Source organism: Plasmodium yoelii (genome assembly GCF_900002385.2).
Source record: "Plasmodium yoelii strain 17X genome assembly, chromosome: 13".
NCBI classification, from domain to species: domain Eukaryota; phylum Apicomplexa; class Aconoidasida; order Haemosporida; family Plasmodiidae; genus Plasmodium; species Plasmodium yoelii.
In genome coordinates this window covers 1,048,000-1,068,944 of record NC_036185.2, presented here as the reverse complement: position 1 = coordinate 1,068,944, position 20,945 = coordinate 1,048,000, and the positions used below count along the sequence as shown (strand labels likewise).

Genomic DNA, 20,945 nt, shown 5'->3' with positions numbered 1-20,945 from the left:
GCATTCGAATTGTATTCATTATATCCTGCTTTAAAGTTTGAAGAATTAAATCTTCGAATTTGATGAAGAAACATAAATTAGGGAAAGAAAAAGAAATTAATATGTTTTTACTGTTTTTTTAAAATTTGGGAGATACATTTTATTGTTCTCTCTATCTAATAATTCATTATATATATATATACATTAATTTTTAAATAATATGAAAAAATCAAAAAAAATATTATCAGATGATGAATCTATACCAGATGAGGATAATACAAAGGAAAACAATAATTTCATTAATTTATATGATAGCGATTTTGATAAAAATAGCAAATGTAACTTGAAATTCAAATTTTTTAAAAATATTAAAATAACAAATGATGAAAAGAAAAAAAATTTAAGTAAAATATGTTGTACTAAAAATTATTTATTTATTAGCACATCCAATGTTTTCAGTCAAGTACGTATTTTTAATTATAACAATTTGATAACTTTCAAAAAGGATGATGAAGCGATAATTAGTTTATCTGAAGTGGATAATAATGAAGAAATTAACAAAGATAAAGATGATAGTATAAGTGTGAACAAAAGCGAAGAAGAAGGCAGCCATTATGACGACAAAACTTATATAAACTTATGTGACATTTATGACAAAAGCGAGTTTTTCGCTGATATAAATAAGCCTTCTAATGATACTATGCAAATGTGGAATATTAAAAATAAACAAATAAATACTTATAATAATATAAACAAAACATATGATGATTTAATGGAAATAAAAGATGACACATTTTTAATAAATCAAGACAAGAACAATAATAATAATAAATTCGACGAAAATAATACAGTATCTTTATCAAATAGTGAAATTGATAAAGAAGAAAATATAAAAAATAAAAATTATTATTCAAATGGAGAAGTGGTAGATTTAAATTCGCATTTTCTTGAAATAAATAATGAAGATACCATGTTTAAAGAAGAATATTTGTATTACGATAACTTTTTAGATAATTCTAAAAATGAAAATGAAAATGAAAATGAAAATAAACCTGCAGGGAATAACAAAGGTGAAGAGGAAGAAAATAAAACAAAAAATATAATAGAAGAAAATATCAGGAATGAAGAATTACAAAAAAATGGTTTTTACATTAGTGGTGACCTTTTAGAAATAAATGTTGATATAATAAAGACAAAAACAAATAAAACACCTAATTTGATAGAATATGTTGGAGAATTTATTGATATATATTCTCCAATAATTTTAATGAAAAAAAATGCTAATGAAAACATTTTATCTATATTAACATACAGTGGAAGTATATACAATTATGATATTAGTGAAGACGTTTTAAACGAATTAAAAGAAAAAAGAATAAACAAAATCGAATTATATAATAATATAGAAAATTATTTTATTCAACAAGAAACAAATAAAACACCAAAATTTTCGTTAGAAGATGACGATGGAAAGGAGGTAACAATTCCTCCATTGTCAATATGTGAACCCTATTTTATTAATTCTATTAAATCCTTCGATTTTTTACCAGATGGCAAAACATTAGTTTGTGTAGGTTTTAATAAAGATTATTTTCTTTCCTTTGTTGATTGTCATACAGGAAAAAAAATTATATATAATAAAAAAATTAAAATAGAAAAACCTAGTAATAATAGCAGTAATGACAATAAAGATGCAAAAAATGATTTGCCAAACGATAATATGGATGATAATACTAGTATGCAAATAAACTTAATATGTGATTTTAACTATATATACGTTGAAAAGGAAACAAAGATATTTAATGGAGAACTTGGAAATTTTGTTTACATAGGGTCATCATGTGGATATTTAGTATTTATTTTTATAAGTGAAAAATTTGTAAAATTTCTTAATATTTTGTTAAGAGATAAAAACGTAAAAAATGGATCACTATTTATATACGATCCTAATCTTGATTATGCATCAGAAAACAATATATTTAATTGTATTGTTGGGAATGTGGATGATATATATAAGCTTGATAAGAATATGCTATATGCACTATTGGATGATGACGATACTAACAAAAATATATTTTCCTTGGATAATAACAAAGAAAATATTTTTAAAAGAACAGAAAACAATTTCTTTTCATATGCATTTTTTATTTCAAAGAATGTTAAGGTAAATTCTATTATAAGCTTAAATACCAAGAAAAATGATTATATTAACTTATTTATAGCATTAAATAATGGAAAAGTTTTAAATTATATTTTCGATATATTCACTTTTTTTTCAACAAAGACGCCAATTACTATGAGCAATTTATATTCATATTTAAATAAAAATAATTCAGACGTATCCAAAAATTGCATACATAATGAAAATTCAGGTAATAACGTATTTATAAAAAAAAGCGAGAAATTAATTTATGATTTTACAGGCTTACATAAATCAACCACTATAAATAATATTGATCTATATCAAAATAGTATGAATAATAATTATCATATTTTTATAAATTCAAATGTAAAGAAAATTCGTGAGTTGTCTGATAAAAATTTTTATATAACTTATATGATGGATGTGCATACTAAAAAAATTGAAAATTTATATAGGCATATTTCTTATATTATTGATTCATGCATATCTCCACAATTTTACTTTTGTTTAGATGATAACAACAAAGTGACTATATTTTCTTCGTTATATATGTAAAAGGTTTTTTTAATTAGGTACTTTATATATATAAGAATTTTTTTTTCTTTGTTTTTTAAAAAAAAATAATTTTGTTTATATTAAACTGATAGAAAATTAGATTAAATTTTAAAAAATCAATTTGATTTTATTTTTCATTTTTAAGAATGAAAAATATATTGTATGTAAGCAATTTTGAAAAAAAATATAAAAAGGTATAATATGTGCACATTCCTAATTATCGTCTTTTCTTTGTTACGACTTCCTCTTTAATAAAGAGAAATATTTCCCTTTTATGGAAAGTAATATATATATATAAGAAAATAATAACGTTACAAATTTTTAACTATACATTATTCCAATTGTTTACAATTTTTATTGTATCATAATTTTTTTATTTCATTTATTTACATTACTAATGTTTTATAATATAATTTTCTTTGATGCTTAATATTATATTTTATCTTTATCCTTTTTTTTTAATTACATAATATGAATTAACTTATTCTCTTCGTCCGTTCTCACACTCATCCCTCAAAAAAAGGGCAAAGAAATAAAATAAGCAGAAATAGTAGTGGAAATCTGAAGTGATATAATAAAAACACACAACATGATAATATGGCGATAATACGAAAAGTTAAACGAAATGTTTTACAAACATTTAAAGAAATTTACAGAAGAGGGAAAAGCTTGAATATTCATAAAACTGCATTTTTAAGCCAAACATATGAAAAAAATTGTTGGAGAAAAACAAGGATTCGAGAAGAGAAAGTTTATTATAAAAAGTATAATTTTTTAAAACATGCATTTGATGTTGTTAATTATGGTATTGATAAAAATGTTAAATTTTCAATTGGAGAAAAAGAGATAGTAGAAGAAGATTCATATATATATGAAGAAGAGAAACATGAAACTGAAAAAGATATAAAAAATGATATAACAAATGTTGATTCAAATGTTAAAAATATTTTAAAATCATTAGAAGATATCCACAAAAATTATAATCAAAACTATAAAAATTTTACACATATATACTATAATGTTATGAATAAAAATATTTCATTGAAAAAAAGTGAATTTATAAAGAAATATAATAATTTATATAATCCTAGAGATTTAAACATAATATATTTATACATCAAAAAATTTAAATTATTAAATAATAAAAAAAAATACTTAACGAACAAGTTGTATTCTTTAAAGGCACGAAAAAACGTATTCGATAAAATAAATTATTCTTTTTCAATTCAAAAGTTGGAAGAAATGTTTTATACACACTGCAAAAAAATCAATGTGTTGTAAAACTCTTAATTGAGAATACAAAGAAAAATTCACACACAAACATTAACAAGCGAATTTATTTATATTCTCAATGCAAATTTTAATTATATTCTTATTTTCTTTATTCTACTTATTTTGTTTTTTATATGATACTTGTTTTGTGCATTTTCTTATTTCTCTAATGAATGTTTTGTATCACCTTACCGTTATCTCAAAGCATGTATTTAATTTTTTTTATTTAAAATTTAGTGGAAGTATGTATCTATTTATATATACATATATTTATATTTATTTATAAGTATACATTTTCGTATCTCTGATATTTATTGAGGAATGAACTTATATGTGCTAACTTTTTTCAGTAGGGTAGAAATCATTCATGAGTTTCTTTTGATTTATAGTTATTGAATTGATTTTGTCATCTATCGATATTTTATTTGTGCTAATTACGGATTTTATATCCTTTATTTCATTTTCTAGGCTGTCTTTAACCCCTCGGATGTATTTTTTAATATCTTCTATATCATTATTTAGCTTTAAAAATTTAAGAAATAAATACAATTATAAATAATTTATATTCATAATTTTTGTAAATATCTATTTACATAAATAGAGAACAAAAAAGACGAAAATAAAAATAATATAGTTGTTACCTCGTCATGTGATTGCTTAATTTTTTTGTTTATGGTTTCATTTTCATTGTTTATTAATTCTAGAATTTCAATATATTTTTTTTTGCTTTCAATTTTAATATTTTCTTGAAAATTCGTAAGTTCTTCCTTTATGCTTTCAATATTTTTGTTCATAATACTTATCATCTAATATGTATAATAATATAAGAAGGTTAACAATTTGGTTATACATTGGAATAAATAACAATTTATCTATATATAGAATATTTTTCACGTCATTTTCCGTAAATATCGGCTTGCATACAAAATATATCTAATACATATATACTCCTAACAATACAACTATATTTTTTTAAATATGCATCATACATTTTTTATTTTGGTGGAGTATGCTTGAATACTGGATTTCATAAGGTCTATATCATCCTCTTTTTGTTTTTTTAAATGTAATATTTCATTCCTTATTGTATCAAAATCGTCTTTGTATGTACTAGTTTTTTCTGCATTATCTTTATTGTTTTTATTTAACTGATCTAAGTAATATTTTAACTCTTCCAAATTTTCATGAGTGTTATCTTTAAGAAAGTTAATTTTTTCATCAAAATATACCTTTAATTTATCAATATGATTAGACAAATCTTCATATTTTATTTTGTTACTTTCCTTTTCCTCTAAAAAAAGGTTTAGCAATGTTTCAAAAACATTTTTACCTGCGTTCTTCGAAGATTATGAATGGGCATGAAAAATTACGTATTAAAATAAACATAGCTTTGCATATAATTTGTATATATATTAATAAAAGGTATACATTCCATTCTAATGTTCCAAATAAAAAAAAAAATGTTTCATTTCTTAATTATATTTATTACTTTATTCTTTAACTCCTCAATGTTATCTTCCCTTTTTTCAGACAATGAGGATTTAGAATTATGGGATTCCATTATGATTGACTATTTTAATTTCTTATTATCAATAAAGATGCGTATATATTTGTATATATTCATGACATAATTTGCAAGTGTATATATTTATTTATTTTTCCTTTTTAAAGTTGGCATTGTTGCCATGTGATTTGTCGAGGATATTCTATATATAATGATATTAACTTTAAAATATTATACACACAAAAAAAAGTTTTAATTACTTCCCCCTTAATGGAAAGACAAGTATATTGAGTAAGAAAAAAAAATGTAAATGTTTTTTTATACAAATAAAATAAATTTAATTAATGATGCATTTTAAAATGTAAATTTAATCATGTATATAATTATAAAAAAAAGGAAAAGTAAAAATAAAATTAAAAGTATCATTTGGTACTATAAATTTTAATTTAAAGAAAAAAATAAAAATGATGAAATAGCGATACATTATAACACTAACATTAAATATGAAGTGTTATTAATAATGGATCGATTTTAAAAAAAATAATATATATAAAATATGACAATAAGAAAATTGATATAGACATTTAATTTTACTAAATAAAAAAATTTATGATTTCAAAAAAAATTCTATAAAAATTTAAAAGGCCATATTAAAATAATTTCAGATAAATATCGTACAAGGGTATGACATTTATGTGCCATGCGTATATATATATATATATATATATATATATGTTGCATGAACACTAATAATATATTTCATCGTCGTTTACTGGATCGATCCCTGTGTCTATCTCTTGAATGGCTTGAATTATTAGATCTACTTCGATTAGATGAAGAATGTCTTCTTGATCTTTTTCTTCGAGATGAATGATACGATTTGCTATTTCTATCACGGGATCTACGATCTCTTGAACTTCTTCTATGATCACTATATCGCCTTTTATGATGATGTTCATGGTTATTATATTCTTTTCTTGAACTATTATGTTCGTTTGAATGTTTTGATTTTCGATATTCTTCAATGATTATCTCTCTTTCTTTTATTCCTTCCTTTAATTGTTTTAATGCATTTCTTATTTTTTCAAACCCTATATGCTGTTTTCCATTCATGTGGTTTTCAAACCTCTGGATAAGATCTCCAGCTGCTTTCATAGCGCCACAGATTTCGCATACCTGTATTAGAGAACATATCAAAAGATGTTATTAACAATAGACATATAGGATGTGTCCATTCATATATATACTATTTATGCAATAGCTAGAATACCTTTAAGTTTGTGTCACTGGACTGAACGCCTTCTTCATTTAATCTTTTAATTTCTGCTTGGAGAGTAGTAACTTGATTATTAAAACTTGTTGCCTTAGCTATGTCTCCCTGAAAAAAATATAAATACAAGTTCAAAAATGTATAACCCATTAAATATATATCCATACAAACATAATAATAGCATAAATAATTTTGTTGAAGTTAAGCAAGATGTGCTTACATCTTCTCCAGCCTTTTCTGCTTGTTTTAGTAAGTCACATATATGGGTGTTGATACTTTCAATTCTACAAAAATTTTCATATATAATAACATAAATATATAATTAGGGCAAATAAGGATTAAAATATTTTAGGAAAAAATGTAATCCACTTTTATAATTATATATAAATTTGATTCGTTACTTTTCCTTTTTGTCATCAATGTTTTTAGGATTTTCTGATAACTGTTTTAATTTTTCTTTACTTCTTTCTATTTTTATATCAGCCATTTGAACAATATCTTCTAATTTTCCTGAAAAAATTAATATAAAAGTGTTCCATATTTATAAAATATATATGTATATAGAGAGGCAAACGTTGTAATAAAAAACTATCTAAATATTTTTATTACTCATAAATTTTTGCTGATATTTTGCTAAGTAATATTTATAATTTTCATCATTTTCAAGCTGTTCTTTTAATATCTCTGCGTGTATACTTTTGCACCTGTAATTAAAAAAGGAAAACAAAATAGTAACAATAATAGATTTATAATGACGTTTACAAAAAAATATACATACAAGGATATGTGTAAATCCTACTCGTTAAACAAATTTAATGAAAAATGTTACCTTCCTATATCACTCTTTGTATTTGGAAATAGATCATGTGGGCAAAAATCAATTAAATAATACTTGCATACCTAAAAATATAGATAACATATATATGATAATTACAAATAAATTCCCTTTTTGAAAATACTCATATTGTATGCTTTTAGTTCGTTTCTTACATATATATATATATATATATTTATTTATTTACTTACATTTTCATCTTTAAATGAGTAATTTCTTTTTGAGCTCATTTCATTTCTGTCCTTTCCCATAAGGGAATCAAGCAATGCTAAAAGGTGTGTCAAAAAATATAATATAAAATTGAGAAAATATAATAATAAAACAATTTACACATGTATATAAAACAAAATATATTTAAAAATTTACATGCTTCGATTGGAAACACAAATGAATATACATTTGAATAGTTGTTAATTAAAAACATATATCATGGCACTCCAGGAAATCTAAGTAATTAGTATAACATTCAACAAAAATATAATGTATCATCATATATTTATTCATTTTCGAGTTATACACGAAACATATTTCAAGAACTGATTCATTATAAACAAAAATATACAACACAAAGTGAGAAAAGATAAAAAAAATATATAGAAGCATCATATATAGTGTGAAATAAGTATGCTTTGTTACTGTTGAATTTTTTTTTATATTACATCGCATTTCTTCCATAGTGGAAAATATGTTTAATAGGAAATATCCATTGCAAACGATAAAAAAAAGTTAGTGTTATTATATCTTTATATGATGATATATATATAGTACCTTTATTTTGATTTGCAAATTATTATCTTTTTGTCATAAAATTATTCATAACTTTCTTTAAAATTAACGAATATATAAAAATATGAAAACGAAAAGATAATAAATAAAATGCAATAAAAAAATCATACAATAAGTATATTATATACTAATAATATACAAAATAAATATTATAAATAAATATTAATGCAAATAATTTAATTAAATGCTATCAGTATATGGATGTACGCTATTATATTATAAAAGTAGGGAAACAAAGAGGTAAATAATTATATGAAAAAAAAGAGAAACACAAGATGAAAAGAAAAAAGCATCATACATAGTAAATAAAAAGGAGGATAATAAATTAATAAATCTCAAACGAATGTATCTTAAAAATGTTAATTTAAAATCGTTCAAATAATGTAAAAAAAGTGTGCATAATATTTATATTATTGTATTATACATTTAATAAATTCAAGATTAGCCATGCTATTCTTTTAATGTGATTTTTCCTTAACTAAATATATATACTATTCTGAAACAAACAATATAACATTTTTTTTAAAGAATAATATTGTAAATACCACAGCACCCTGCTTCATTATATACATGGGTAAACATATTTTATGGGAGCATATTCTTCTATATAATATTTAGGGCATTATGGTTATAAGTCTTAGCAATTCCTTAGCCGTAGTGAAAAATTTTCTATTAAAAATTATTAAAAATTACCAAAAATATGAAAATTTAAAATAATAATAATAATATATATAAACAATTGAGTTAACATAAATTAACAGGCCATCAATTAGCCGTAAATTGTAAAAATACACTCATAAAATGGATATATGCATAAGTGTATAAATATATATATTTAAGGTTCATGATTTAATCCCGTTTTACTCTATTATTTTTGTGTTTTTTATAACTTACGTATTTTCGGTATTTAAACAATCTAATAGGTATGGGTAGCAAATGAATAAATGCGCTTTATCTTCTGTAAAATAATAAGATTAATTTGGGGAGTAAAAAAATGAAATAAAATAAAACTAAATAAGTGAATAGATAAATGTGTAATTATATAAACAATAAGCAGGAACATAAAAGAAAGTTCACAGGGGTGATTTCTCAGAATATGTATATGCATATATGGGTATAGTAACGTTAAATGTTTGTATCCTATACCTGATGATTTTAATGAAGAATTCGTTTTTATTCCGACGTACGAGTAGTAACATTTTAAATTTTTCATTTCATGTAAAATGAACAAAATTTCGTCAGCGTCCTTGAAAAAAAAGAAACAAAAAATTAATAATATATAAATACATAAACATATAACGCACTATAATTTGATTGAGTAAAAAAAGGGTACATAATAAGTTACCTCTGGATTTTCACTTGAAAAACTTTTGAGTGTTAAAACACATTTTTTTAGCATGACTAATGTAATGAAAGTCGTGTAATAACGATTTTTATTATTCTCTGCCATCATTTTTTCGTATTCTTCAAATAATCTAAGGAAAAAATATTTCGGTATTTAATTATGTAATAATTGTTACACATTTTTATAAGGTATACTTATTTGATAAATAAAAATAATAATGTGACATAGGGTAGAACAGTCGAAAACATGTAGGATAAAAAATTACATTTGTAAAGTCCAACTTGAAAAGGATTTCCTTCGTTTATCATTTAATTCGCTTATAATTTTAGTCTAAAAAAGTGGTAAATTTATAGATAAAATAAATTTAAATAAATAATAATCAAATATGTGAAAAAAGCGAAATAAACATATTCAGTGTGTATAGTATTATATTATGTATTCTTTTACTTTTTTGTTTTCTTTTTATCGTTTTTGGTGATAATGTATAATTACCAGGTATATTTTTATGTTTAACGGGGCATGCGAATTATGGAAAAGGTAACTATTTCGAATAAGCTTAATAAGCATAATATCCAGCATGTCGATTTTGTCATTATTACCTTGTAAATATAAAAATGAGAAAAATAAAAAAAGATTAAATATAAAAAAAATAAAGAATGGATATATGTACAGTATATGCATAAATTCGTATTTTTCCTTCCTTACAGTTAGCGAATAAAATTTTTTCGATAGCGAAAACTACAGAATACCAATACTTGAATAAAGTATCATCGGGAATGTCTTCAATGTTTTGAATAATGCTATATGTAATTTTTAGTAGTATAATAACACTTTCGTAAAATACAAAAGACGAATTATTATTTAAATTATATAAAAAACATTTTATATGATTTGCTATGATATATGGGAACATATTTATAAAAGAAATTATATTGTGGCGATTTTCTTTGAAATAATATAAATTGCAATATTCTTGTCTAATTAAATTACAAAGAATTATAGAAAATATAATGTTCATCTGATAATTAGGATATAGATTAAATTTATTATGAATAAAAAATATATAACAAGGTGTTAAATAATTAAATAACCCTAATGAAAACATTTGAAAACTTTCTATATAATTATTTAATGGATAAAGTTTTTTATAATTTAATGTAAATAATCTATTACATTCTTTATCTTCGTCAGTTATTTCATTTTTTCTAATATTAATTTCGAATTTATTATAAGTATCATTTAATGTAATTTTATCAATTATTTCATCTGAATTTTCATTAAATAGCATTTTATCATCAAATAAAAATTTTATTAATTTTTTAAAAATTTTTCGTTTTTCTTTATTTTCTAATAAATTACATAATAAGTATTTTATTGATTTTCCAAGTTCTTCATTTATTAGTAAATTTATTTCATCATATTTTAATCCTTTAAATATATTCATAATAATTATAAAAACATCACTATTTATTTCACCATTTATATAATTTTTATAAATGTCTTTCTTCATATCTACATGTGTCCTTTCATCTTTTTCATTATATATACTTTTATTATTCTCTAATATGTTGTAAATATTTAATGGATCATTACAGAAATTGTCTTTTTTATATTCAATAGTAAAATTTTTATTTTTAAAAGATTCTATTTTTTCATTGTTTAAGTTTCTGTTGATATCCGTTTCAATATTAATCGAACTATTTATTTTTTTGTTATTGTCACTTTCAATTTCCTTATCCAATTCAAGTGAATTTTCATCATTAGTTTCGTTACTATTCATTTGATTTATATTTTTTTCGACATCATTTACCTCCTTTTCGCATGGATATTCCCTTGTGTCACTAATAAAATAGTCAAAATATAACTTGTTTAAAATTGAATAATAATTTGAAAATGAATAATTCTCTTCATCCTCCCTAAGCACATTAAGATTCGAATTTGTTGAATATAATAATTGGAATAAATGCAAATATACCAAAGAATGAAAATATATCCATTTATCACAAAATATATTTTTCATATTTTCTGTAATAAGCTTAATTATAAGGTCTTTAATTTTTTGATCATCTGTAGAGCAAGCATAATTATATATATAAATAAATGATTTATCAAATATATTAATATGATCAGTATATCTATTTTTATTAGTTATTGAATTTTTCATAGTAAAATAATTGACATTGAAATTGGATAATTTGGACATAAAAATATTATTAAGAATTTGTATTATTGATATGTGTAATTCAAACATGTTTGTCTTATTATATTTAATAAATAATATAGTCTTTAATATTTTTACAAATATATCATAAAAAAAATAATATTTTTTATAATTTTTTTGTTCTAATAATATTCTATTACAACCTTCTATAATTAAAATAAAGCTCTCTACCCATTGTTTCAATTTACTGTCTCGTGAATGGTGAATAATAATTTTGTTAAAATTTTCATTAACATAATCATACAAATCATAATTTTTATCTTCTGAAATTTTATTATTGTTTATATTTGAAAATAATGCATTTTCCTCAATATCATTTAATAATTCCTTTTTATTTTTTTTTCGTTTTTTCTTTCTTGCTGTTTCTATGTATTTATAATGGTTATTAATTAAATTTACAAAATTCATTATAAATTTTTTTCTTAATACGTTTTCATTCTTTTGTAATTTAGTATTTGTATTTTCGACTTGTTCACTCAATTGTGTTTCTCTGATATCCGAATTATTAGCTTGATTCGATATTTCAGCATTTTGGGAAATTTCATGTTTACAGAATTTTAAATTTTCGAAATCATTAATATCAATATTTATACAATTAGCATTATTATAAAAATCATCTAGTTCTATAAAATTACTATAATCATCATTGTCTTTATATATATGTGATTCATTTTTCTCAGATATATCGTTACTATAGCTGTTCAAATTGTCAATAGTAATATTTTCAATTTCAGCTTTGTCACTTATCTCGTTATTATCCTCATTTTGTGAGTTATTTTTTTCCAGTTTTAGATATTCCATTAGAATATAGAAATACTTTATACATAATTTTCTTAGTAACAAACATATAGATGTTTTATAAAAAAAAAAGTCGAACTTATAAATATGGGTGGATAAAATACTCATAATTGTTTTAATACTACAATTTCGAACTTCGATTCTTTCATCAAAGCAAAGTTTCATTAAATAGTTTAAAATGAAAATAAAAAAACTTTTCATTTTGATATTTTTCATTTTAATTTTGTTTTCGTAAATATACATTTTTTTATTTTTTACTACACATGTATACAATAATTGGGGTTCGATGTTTTTTTCAGTTTTCAGTATGTTACTTTTTTCTTCTTTTGCATTATCATAATAGTCTTTATTTTCATTATTATATTTTTTAGGATCCTTCAGCAAATCCGATCGATTCAATATATAATCAACAATTGACCACAAAAAGTTGATAGCCCTAAAGGATATGTTATTACTTAAAGTGTCGAGAGATGAAAACAAGATAAGCATGTGAATTATTACTTCCATTATTTTACATACTGGAATTTCTTCAATATAATCTACAATTATGACTTCTAAAATGTTGAAAATGTCTTTAATATTGGATATGTTTTCCTCAGAAATCTGCTCACTATCTTTCTGGTCATTTTCTGTATTTTTTAAGGTTTTATTTTTTAACTCCTTCTTAAATGATATATATAAAAGAAAAATAATAAACAACCACATATCTTTATTGAAAAAAGATGCATTTTTTCTAATAAAATTTAGGAATGAATTAATAAAATAAGAGCGATAACTAGCATATGGGTTTATTATAAATAAGAAAAATGGTTTAAACAATAAAAATTGTATTTCAAAATTATACTTATAATATGCTACTGATTCTATTATTATATGAAATAAAGTATCAATGCTTTTTTTTTGGATACCATTATTATTGCATAAAGATAATAATAATATATTAATACAGCATGTGTTATAAATATATTTTATATTATTTATATTTATTACACATAAATTTTCTATCATGTGTAATGGATAAAAATCTTCAAAAATACAATAATTATCTAATTTCTTTAAATCAATATAATAATTATTTTGAAATAATTTTTTATCTAAATAATTATAATACAAATTATTTTCGAATTTAATTCCATCATTTTGTATATTATCATATTGTACATTATTAGTATCATAATATTCTTTTGATATATTCCCCTTTTTATTTTTTATAAAAAAATTATCACTATAGAACATAAAGTAGGAACAATATATTGGATCAAAATGGGACAAATAATAATAAAATATTTCATATATATCACCATTATTATTAAATAATTTATTATCAATTCTGTTATTATTATCATCATTATTATTATCCATAGGCTTAACAATGTTTTCTTTATTTTTATTCTCAATATCTTCAGTTATAATATGTTCACTTTGTATATTCATATTATTACTATTGTCATTTGGGTTATCTTTGTCTTTTTGATGTTTGGAAAGTTCATTTTTGCATATTTTTCCTTTTTTATTACAATTGGGACGATTTTTTTTGTTTTTGTCCTTTTTAGTAGTAGATGTACATTCTATTTGATTTTTGTCATGCTTATCATTGTTTAAATTGTCTATATATTTGTCCTCAAATTTTTGATTCGTTAAAATACTATTGTCGTTTTCCTCTTTATTAATCAAGTTTTCTATGTTATTATTAGGATTTATTGATGTAGAAGCATTCAAATTATTGTATTCTTTGACATTATTTTGAACAAATGGCTTGTTGTCGTCTTTATTTATTTTTTTTGTATGCTTGAAAAATTGATTAAATATCATAAAATTAATGGCATTTAATATATTTATCAATGTTGTTATATTGTAATATATTGTATTTTTTAAAAAATGGGATATAGAAGAAAATATAACAGTGATTTCTGCAAATAAAACGGGATTTTTTTGGATAAATCTTAAAATAAAATACCAGAATTCTATGTTTTTAGAATTTATATGTTGCATAGTAGCACCATTTGAATCAATTGCAGATGTGTTCAAAGAAAATGTAAAATTATCTTCACTTTTATTAATATAATATAAAAAATTTAAAAATTCAATAGTTTTATTTTCAATAGATGATATATATTTATATACATAATTAACTTCAACAAATATATTTATGAGTTTTAACCAATCATCAAAATTTAGCATATCGCCATATATATAAAATATGCTAATCATCGTTTTAATTGATAAAATATATTTCATATTATTTAAATCGTTATTTATATAATACGATTCTTTTAATATTATACTAATACAGTCATCATAATATTTTAATAAATCTTCATTTAATATAGATTTATAAGAAAAAAAAATCGAATCAACACAATCTGTATTTAATTTTTCTGAATAAGATTCTGTTTTTTCATAACTATTTTTATTGTCTTCACATATATTATTATATACTCGTTTTATTTCATTATTGCTACTATTATTTGGTTGATCAAGTTGTTCTTTATTGTCATTTAATCCATTTACAAAAGAATCAGAAACTTCCTTCTTTTTTTCGTCATTTTCTATTATTATTTCATTATTAATTTCATTAGTTTCTTCAACAACTTCAATTTCATCAATAGAATTCATATTACCATATAGATGCACAATTTTATGAGAGCATGTTTTGCCATCATCTATATTTATATACACTTCACTATCGGAAATACTATTTGCAGAATATGCAATAAAATTTATATGATTATAACTCTCATCACTTATATAATTAGATTTTGTATCTGTTTTGTTATTATCATTTTTATAAGATTTTTTTTGATCATCTTTGTTCATATTAGATGAACTTTTAGCATTGTTTTCGTTCGAATCATTTAGGTCAATTACGTTTTTTGTATGATTAGAATTAATTTCCATACTTTTAGAAACCCGAATTTCATTTTCACGATATGTATTGTTAGATAGTACTTTACTGCTATTTGTTCCTGTTTTGTTTTTTTTTGAGTTATAATTATTTTCATTTTTATTTCCTTTTTTTTCAAAACTTTGAAGAATATTCAAAAAAAATGGAGAATTTTCCAAGGTAAATATACTACTACATTTAGTCAATGTTTGCATACAAGCATTTGTGCAAATGTTTACATTTAAATGAGTACTCATAAAAATAAGTTTTTGAAATCCACTAAAAAAACAGCTATCTATGGTATTTGTATATGAAAATGCTAAGGATAAAGATGATATAAAATATCTACAGGTCAAATTAAATACAGAATTAAATAGTGATAACTGCTCGGTATAAGAATTGTTTTTTCCCCCATTTTTATTGTCACATTCAATATTATACGATTTAATTATATTTTTATAGGATATATTATTATCATCTTCATTATAAGTTAAGATACCATTCTGTGCATTGTCATTACCTTGGGGGCATATAGAAATAGAATTAAATTCAACTTTTTCTAGTTGGTTATTATTTATACTAGTGTGATGATTTTTATGCTCAATTGTATAGTTATCAGTATTATTATATGAATTATTGTTATAGTATTTTATTCTTCTATCTATTTCGTATTCAAAATTTGACGTATTGTCACTTTGAATATATGTTGATGACGTAAGCGATTTTATAGATTTACATTTGGATTCATTTTTGTGTGTGTCTAATAGATTCATTGAATATTGAAGTATACCATTTTTACAATTTGAAGATAACTTCCTCTCTTCATATAAACTATGTTCATCATTTAAATCGATTGCCGCAAAACAATATTGATTAAAAGATTTTGTTAATATATTTAAAAGAATTACATAAAATGAATTTATTAAAGATAAAATATTATCAATAGATGAAGCAAGCAATATAATTTCATCTATGTTATTATAGTATAAATAATCAAACATTGCCTTGTTTGTTTTTTTTTCAGTAGAAAATTTGTATAAATAAAAATCTTCACGTGGATTTGCAGAATTATTTGGAAGAATCAATGGATAGTTTAGGAAATTATAGAAACACATTTGATGTTCATTGTCTTTATTTTCCCTTTTTCGATAATAATTATTTTTATTTTTTATTACTTCAATTTCTTGGTTAGAGTAATAATTTTTTCCATTTGTATGAACCCCATCATTAGAGCCAGATTTAATAGATTCTTCATTTTTATTATCTATATTTTGACCCTCTACATTGTTATTACTTGATTTATGATTTCCCGTTTTATTAAAAATGTGAACTTCCGTTTTTTTAGATGTATATACTCGATCATATTTAAATATTTTTAAATGTGGATATATTTTAGTTATATCTATTGAATATAAAAATAATAATTCATGTATAATTTTACTTATGCATTCAACTATTTTTATAAAAATAAAACCGTTATCATCATCCTTACAATAATTCATTTGGTATTCTATATTTATTCCTGAATCAATGGAATTATCTTCAGTGTTCACCGTCTTTTCACTTATTTTTTTTTTTTCCTCATAAATATTTTGTTTACTATTTATTAGAGGTAATTTCTTATTATTCACATCATTTTGGATATATTTTTCTTTATCTTCACCTATATTAAGATTGGTTTTTTCACAATGTAAGTTTTCCTCTTTATTTTTATCCATATCATTTTTTGTATCCTCAGGTATATGGGTTGCTTCATGGTTTATTTTTTTTTTTTTTTTTTTTTTTGATTTTCCTTTGGGACTCTCATCACTTTTTATATTGTCATTATTTTTTATCTGTTTGTTTAAATTTGTGTTGGTATTGTTGTCGTTATTTTTGATGTTGGTATTGTTGTCGTTATTTTTGATGCTGGTATTATCCATTGGGGAATAAAAATATTTGTACATATTAAAAACAGTTAGCGTATTATCAAAAAGATAAAAAAAAAAGTTTAAAACAATGTATATTTTTGAAAAATTTTTAGTCAAGGATAAATATTGAATTAGATTGATTAATAAAAATTTAATTTCTCCTAAAAAATATTGAAAATACTTATGACAAATAATAATAAAAATTTTCAAACATCTATAAAAAATATCAATGTGTAAATTAGATTTTAATGATATTAATATAATATAAGCTATTTCAAATTTTAACAATTTGAAAAATTCATAATTATCTAAAAAGTGTTCATAATTATTTAAAAATATATATAGTAAATCTAAGCAAAAATTTAAAGGTAAAATCAAATTATTCTTATTATAACTAGACAATATATTATTTTTTAATTTATATGAATCTATATTCATGTTGTCGCTAAACATATCAAAATTATTCTTGTTATTATTGTTATATATTTTGGAATTTGAATTTTTTAATATTTTAAAAAAATCTTTTATATTATACTTCTTTGCATTATATATATTTTTACTTCCATCTTTTTGATTCCTATTGTATATATTTCCATTGATATCATTTTTTTTATTTGAATTTTTGATTTTTTCACTAGAAAATTGACTTTTATTATTGCTATTAATACTACTATTATAAATTGCATTGTTAGTATTATTATCGACATTGTTAAAATTGCTCTCTTTACTGTTGTTGTGATTATTATTAATATTATTTGAAGAAAAACTTGCTTTTTTTAATTCTTTATCAAATTCACTCGAAATATTATTGTTGATAATTTGGGTATCTTCGATGTTCTTAGCTTCATTCTCTTTTCCTGATAATAATTTATTGTTTTTATATTTATTGTCTAATTGTTCATTTATATTTGATAGAGAATTGTTATTATTTTCATTTGTGCTTTTTATATTAGTTTCCAAATTGTAGTCTTTTTTAACGCAAGCGTTGTCAGGTTTTTCGTTAATATTCATCTTATTATTCTTATTTGAACTATCACATTCAAACGAGGACGATGAACTATCTAGGTAATATTTTGAACGTATATTCACAAAACAACAATAACAAAGATAATGAATTAATGATAATAATTTATTTTTATTTTTCATATTATTTGTGTTTTTAAAATTCGGAATATTTATTAAATCTATTGGATTATTAACATCGTATTGTAAATGAAAATTCTCAAAATAAAAATCGATATTCTTCAAGTCATCATTTTCGATTTCATTTAAATTGGTATTATTATGATCATTATTATTTTTAATATGCTCATTTTTTACATCTGTTATATCATCTTCTTTCGAAATTGAAGATTCAGTTATATTATCTAGACTCTCCTTATTGCATATATCTATTAATGAATTAAGTAATTGCTTGTAAGCTGCGCAACATGTTTGATATAAAATGTGGGCATTATCATGTAGTGATGAATAATATATAGAATACAATATCTTTAATAAGGTGTCAATTATATCTCTATTATAATATTCTATATACTGTGGAGAAAAAGCAGTTAATGTTATTTGTAATATTTTTACTAATATTTTTTTATCGTCATTAAATGTTAAATCAAATAATTTATTTGTAATTTTTTCTATTTGGGCTTCGATATTTATTTCTTTAAACTTTTTTATTATATCTTTATTATCTATTAAATATAATATATACAATAAAACTCGTTGAAGACAAGTCAAACAAATGTAAGTAATTTTTTGGCTATCAATATTAGCTCCTATATTTATAATATCAATAATTTCGTCTAACGGGAATTCAAAACTATTTAATAAATTACTTTTATTTGATGTTATTATGCTATTGTAGTTTTTTATCTTAATAATGCATATTTCTATCTTCTCTTTTATATGTATTTTTTTTTTTTTTATTTCAGTAATCAATAAGTTCAAATCATTTTCTAATTCATCAAATAACAATAATGGATCCATGTTGCCTGAATTTTATTATATATGCTAAATTGACACACACTATCACCCTTTCTTTTTTTTGTCTTTTCAATATTATATTTTACACGGTTGTCTTTCGTCCCTTATATTTTGAATTTTATTTATATTTTCAACTATGATGGTATATATTTTTCGGTTTAATTTGACCTTCTTAATTCTTTATTATTGATTATATTTAGCGGATCGTATATTTTATTTGAAGCATTTTGTATGATAATATACATGTCTTCAACAACTGCTAATTTGTTAATGTTTTAATTTCTCCAAATAAATATCGTTCATATGTATATTTATCAATTTATTTAATTACCCCTTCTTATTATGCATATATTTTCCCAGTTAATAGTACAAAACAGGGATGATTTATTCAATGTGATAACAGAAAACAATCAAAATACTCTTGTAAAATCCTTTAAACAATATAATAAATTAATATACAAAGGAAAAAACAAAAGTATACTATATTCAATAAATCAAAAACGAAAGAATCGAAAAAAAAAATCAATTAAAATAAAAAACTATATACACATACAAAACATTTTTATGTATAATGTATTACATAATACTTATATACGTTTATAAAAGTTGTTCATAAACATATTGATATCCATTCGTGTATATATTAATATACAAATATGGCTCGTCCTATGATTAACATATAAGCGAATTGAACAATGGTATAAATTGTTATTAATAAGTAAGCCACAAAGGATTTAATATTATTCTTTATATATTTATATACATATATAAACACTGAGGGTTAAAACAAAAATACAAATAACAGCTTTCAAGGCTATTCTATATGCATTGTATTGTCATTTTCGTATATATATAAATATATTTAATGCAAATAAATAGTGAAAGGAAATATGACTTTTATTTAATTCAAAAAAAAAAAAATATATATATAATATAATAAAAAAGTGTATTCAACTTTTTTGATTATATTCTATGGAATTAAAAAAACATTATTGTTAGGATTTAAAAAGGCGTAAATGATTATATATATATAATATATATGGTGAAAAAAAAAGAAAATCAAATTTAGGAAAAGTTATTATTACACTGAATTTTTAATTTTAATATTAGTCTACTTAAAAACGAAAAAAGAAATCTGTATAAGAATAAAATAACATTTTAAAAAACGTCATTTTTTAACAATTTTTATTTTATATATTTTTGTATCAATTCATTGTGTGCATTTAAATAGAATAATATTACAAAGATTAGCAGGTTATTATATATTTTTTGAAATAATATGTTTTTTGTTTTTTTTATATTAGCACTAATACTTACTACATTCAATCGCATGTTTTTGCATTTCATAATTGTATTCCCCATATTAAATATAAAATACTTAATATAAAGCATACGAATGCATATAAATATGGTACTAAACAAATACCATATATACATTATGTGATATTAAATTTACAGTTTTA

At 21.4% G+C, this 20,945-nt stretch overlaps 5 protein-coding genes across 5 annotated transcripts; 2 read left to right on the top strand and 3 right to left on the bottom strand.

Moving 5' to 3' along the window:
- Positions 1-199: 199 nt before the first annotated feature.
- Positions 200-2,677, top strand: PY17X_1320500 (conserved Plasmodium protein, unknown function; the record flags this gene model as incomplete). Its single annotated transcript, XM_720232.1, has 1 exon — positions 200-2,677. The coding sequence occupies one exon, from the start codon at positions 200-202 to the stop codon at positions 2,675-2,677; it is 2,478 nt and encodes an 825-aa protein (XP_725325.1).
- Positions 2,678-3,274: 597 nt separating this feature from the next.
- On the top strand, positions 3,275-3,958 carry PY17X_1320400 (conserved protein, unknown function; the record flags this gene model as incomplete). Its single annotated transcript, XM_022957077.1, has 1 exon — positions 3,275-3,958. The coding sequence occupies one exon, from the start codon at positions 3,275-3,277 to the stop codon at positions 3,956-3,958; it is 684 nt and encodes a 227-aa protein (XP_022813555.1).
- Positions 3,959-4,285: 327 nt separating this feature from the next.
- PY17X_1320300 (conserved Plasmodium protein, unknown function) lies at positions 4,286-5,510 on the bottom strand (the record flags this gene model as incomplete). Its single annotated transcript, XM_022957076.1, has 4 exons — positions 4,286-4,471; positions 4,591-4,755; positions 4,939-5,286; positions 5,439-5,510. 4 exons carry the CDS (start codon positions 5,508-5,510, stop codon positions 4,286-4,288), a joined length of 771 nt encoding a protein of 256 aa, XP_022813554.1.
- A 702-nt stretch (positions 5,511-6,212) lies between these two features.
- On the bottom strand, positions 6,213-8,233 carry PY17X_1320200 (U1 snRNP-associated protein, putative; the record flags this gene model as incomplete). Its single annotated transcript, XM_022957074.1, has 8 exons — positions 6,213-6,629; positions 6,724-6,831; positions 6,944-7,007; positions 7,125-7,233; positions 7,333-7,427; positions 7,553-7,623; positions 7,750-7,826; positions 8,218-8,233. The coding sequence occupies 8 exons, from the start codon at positions 8,231-8,233 to the stop codon at positions 6,213-6,215; spliced, it is 957 nt and encodes a 318-aa protein (XP_022813553.1).
- Positions 8,234-8,958: 725 nt separating this feature from the next.
- On the bottom strand, positions 8,959-19,485 carry PY17X_1320100 (conserved Plasmodium protein, unknown function; the record flags this gene model as incomplete). The annotated part of the gene is made up of 7 exons (XM_022957073.2): positions 8,959-9,013; positions 9,239-9,302; positions 9,491-9,590; positions 9,690-9,819; positions 9,955-10,019; positions 10,182-10,288; positions 10,395-19,485. The coding sequence occupies 7 exons, from the start codon at positions 19,483-19,485 to the stop codon at positions 8,959-8,961; spliced, it is 9,612 nt and encodes a 3,203-aa protein (XP_022813552.2).
- Positions 19,486-20,945: the final 1,460 nt, after the last annotated feature.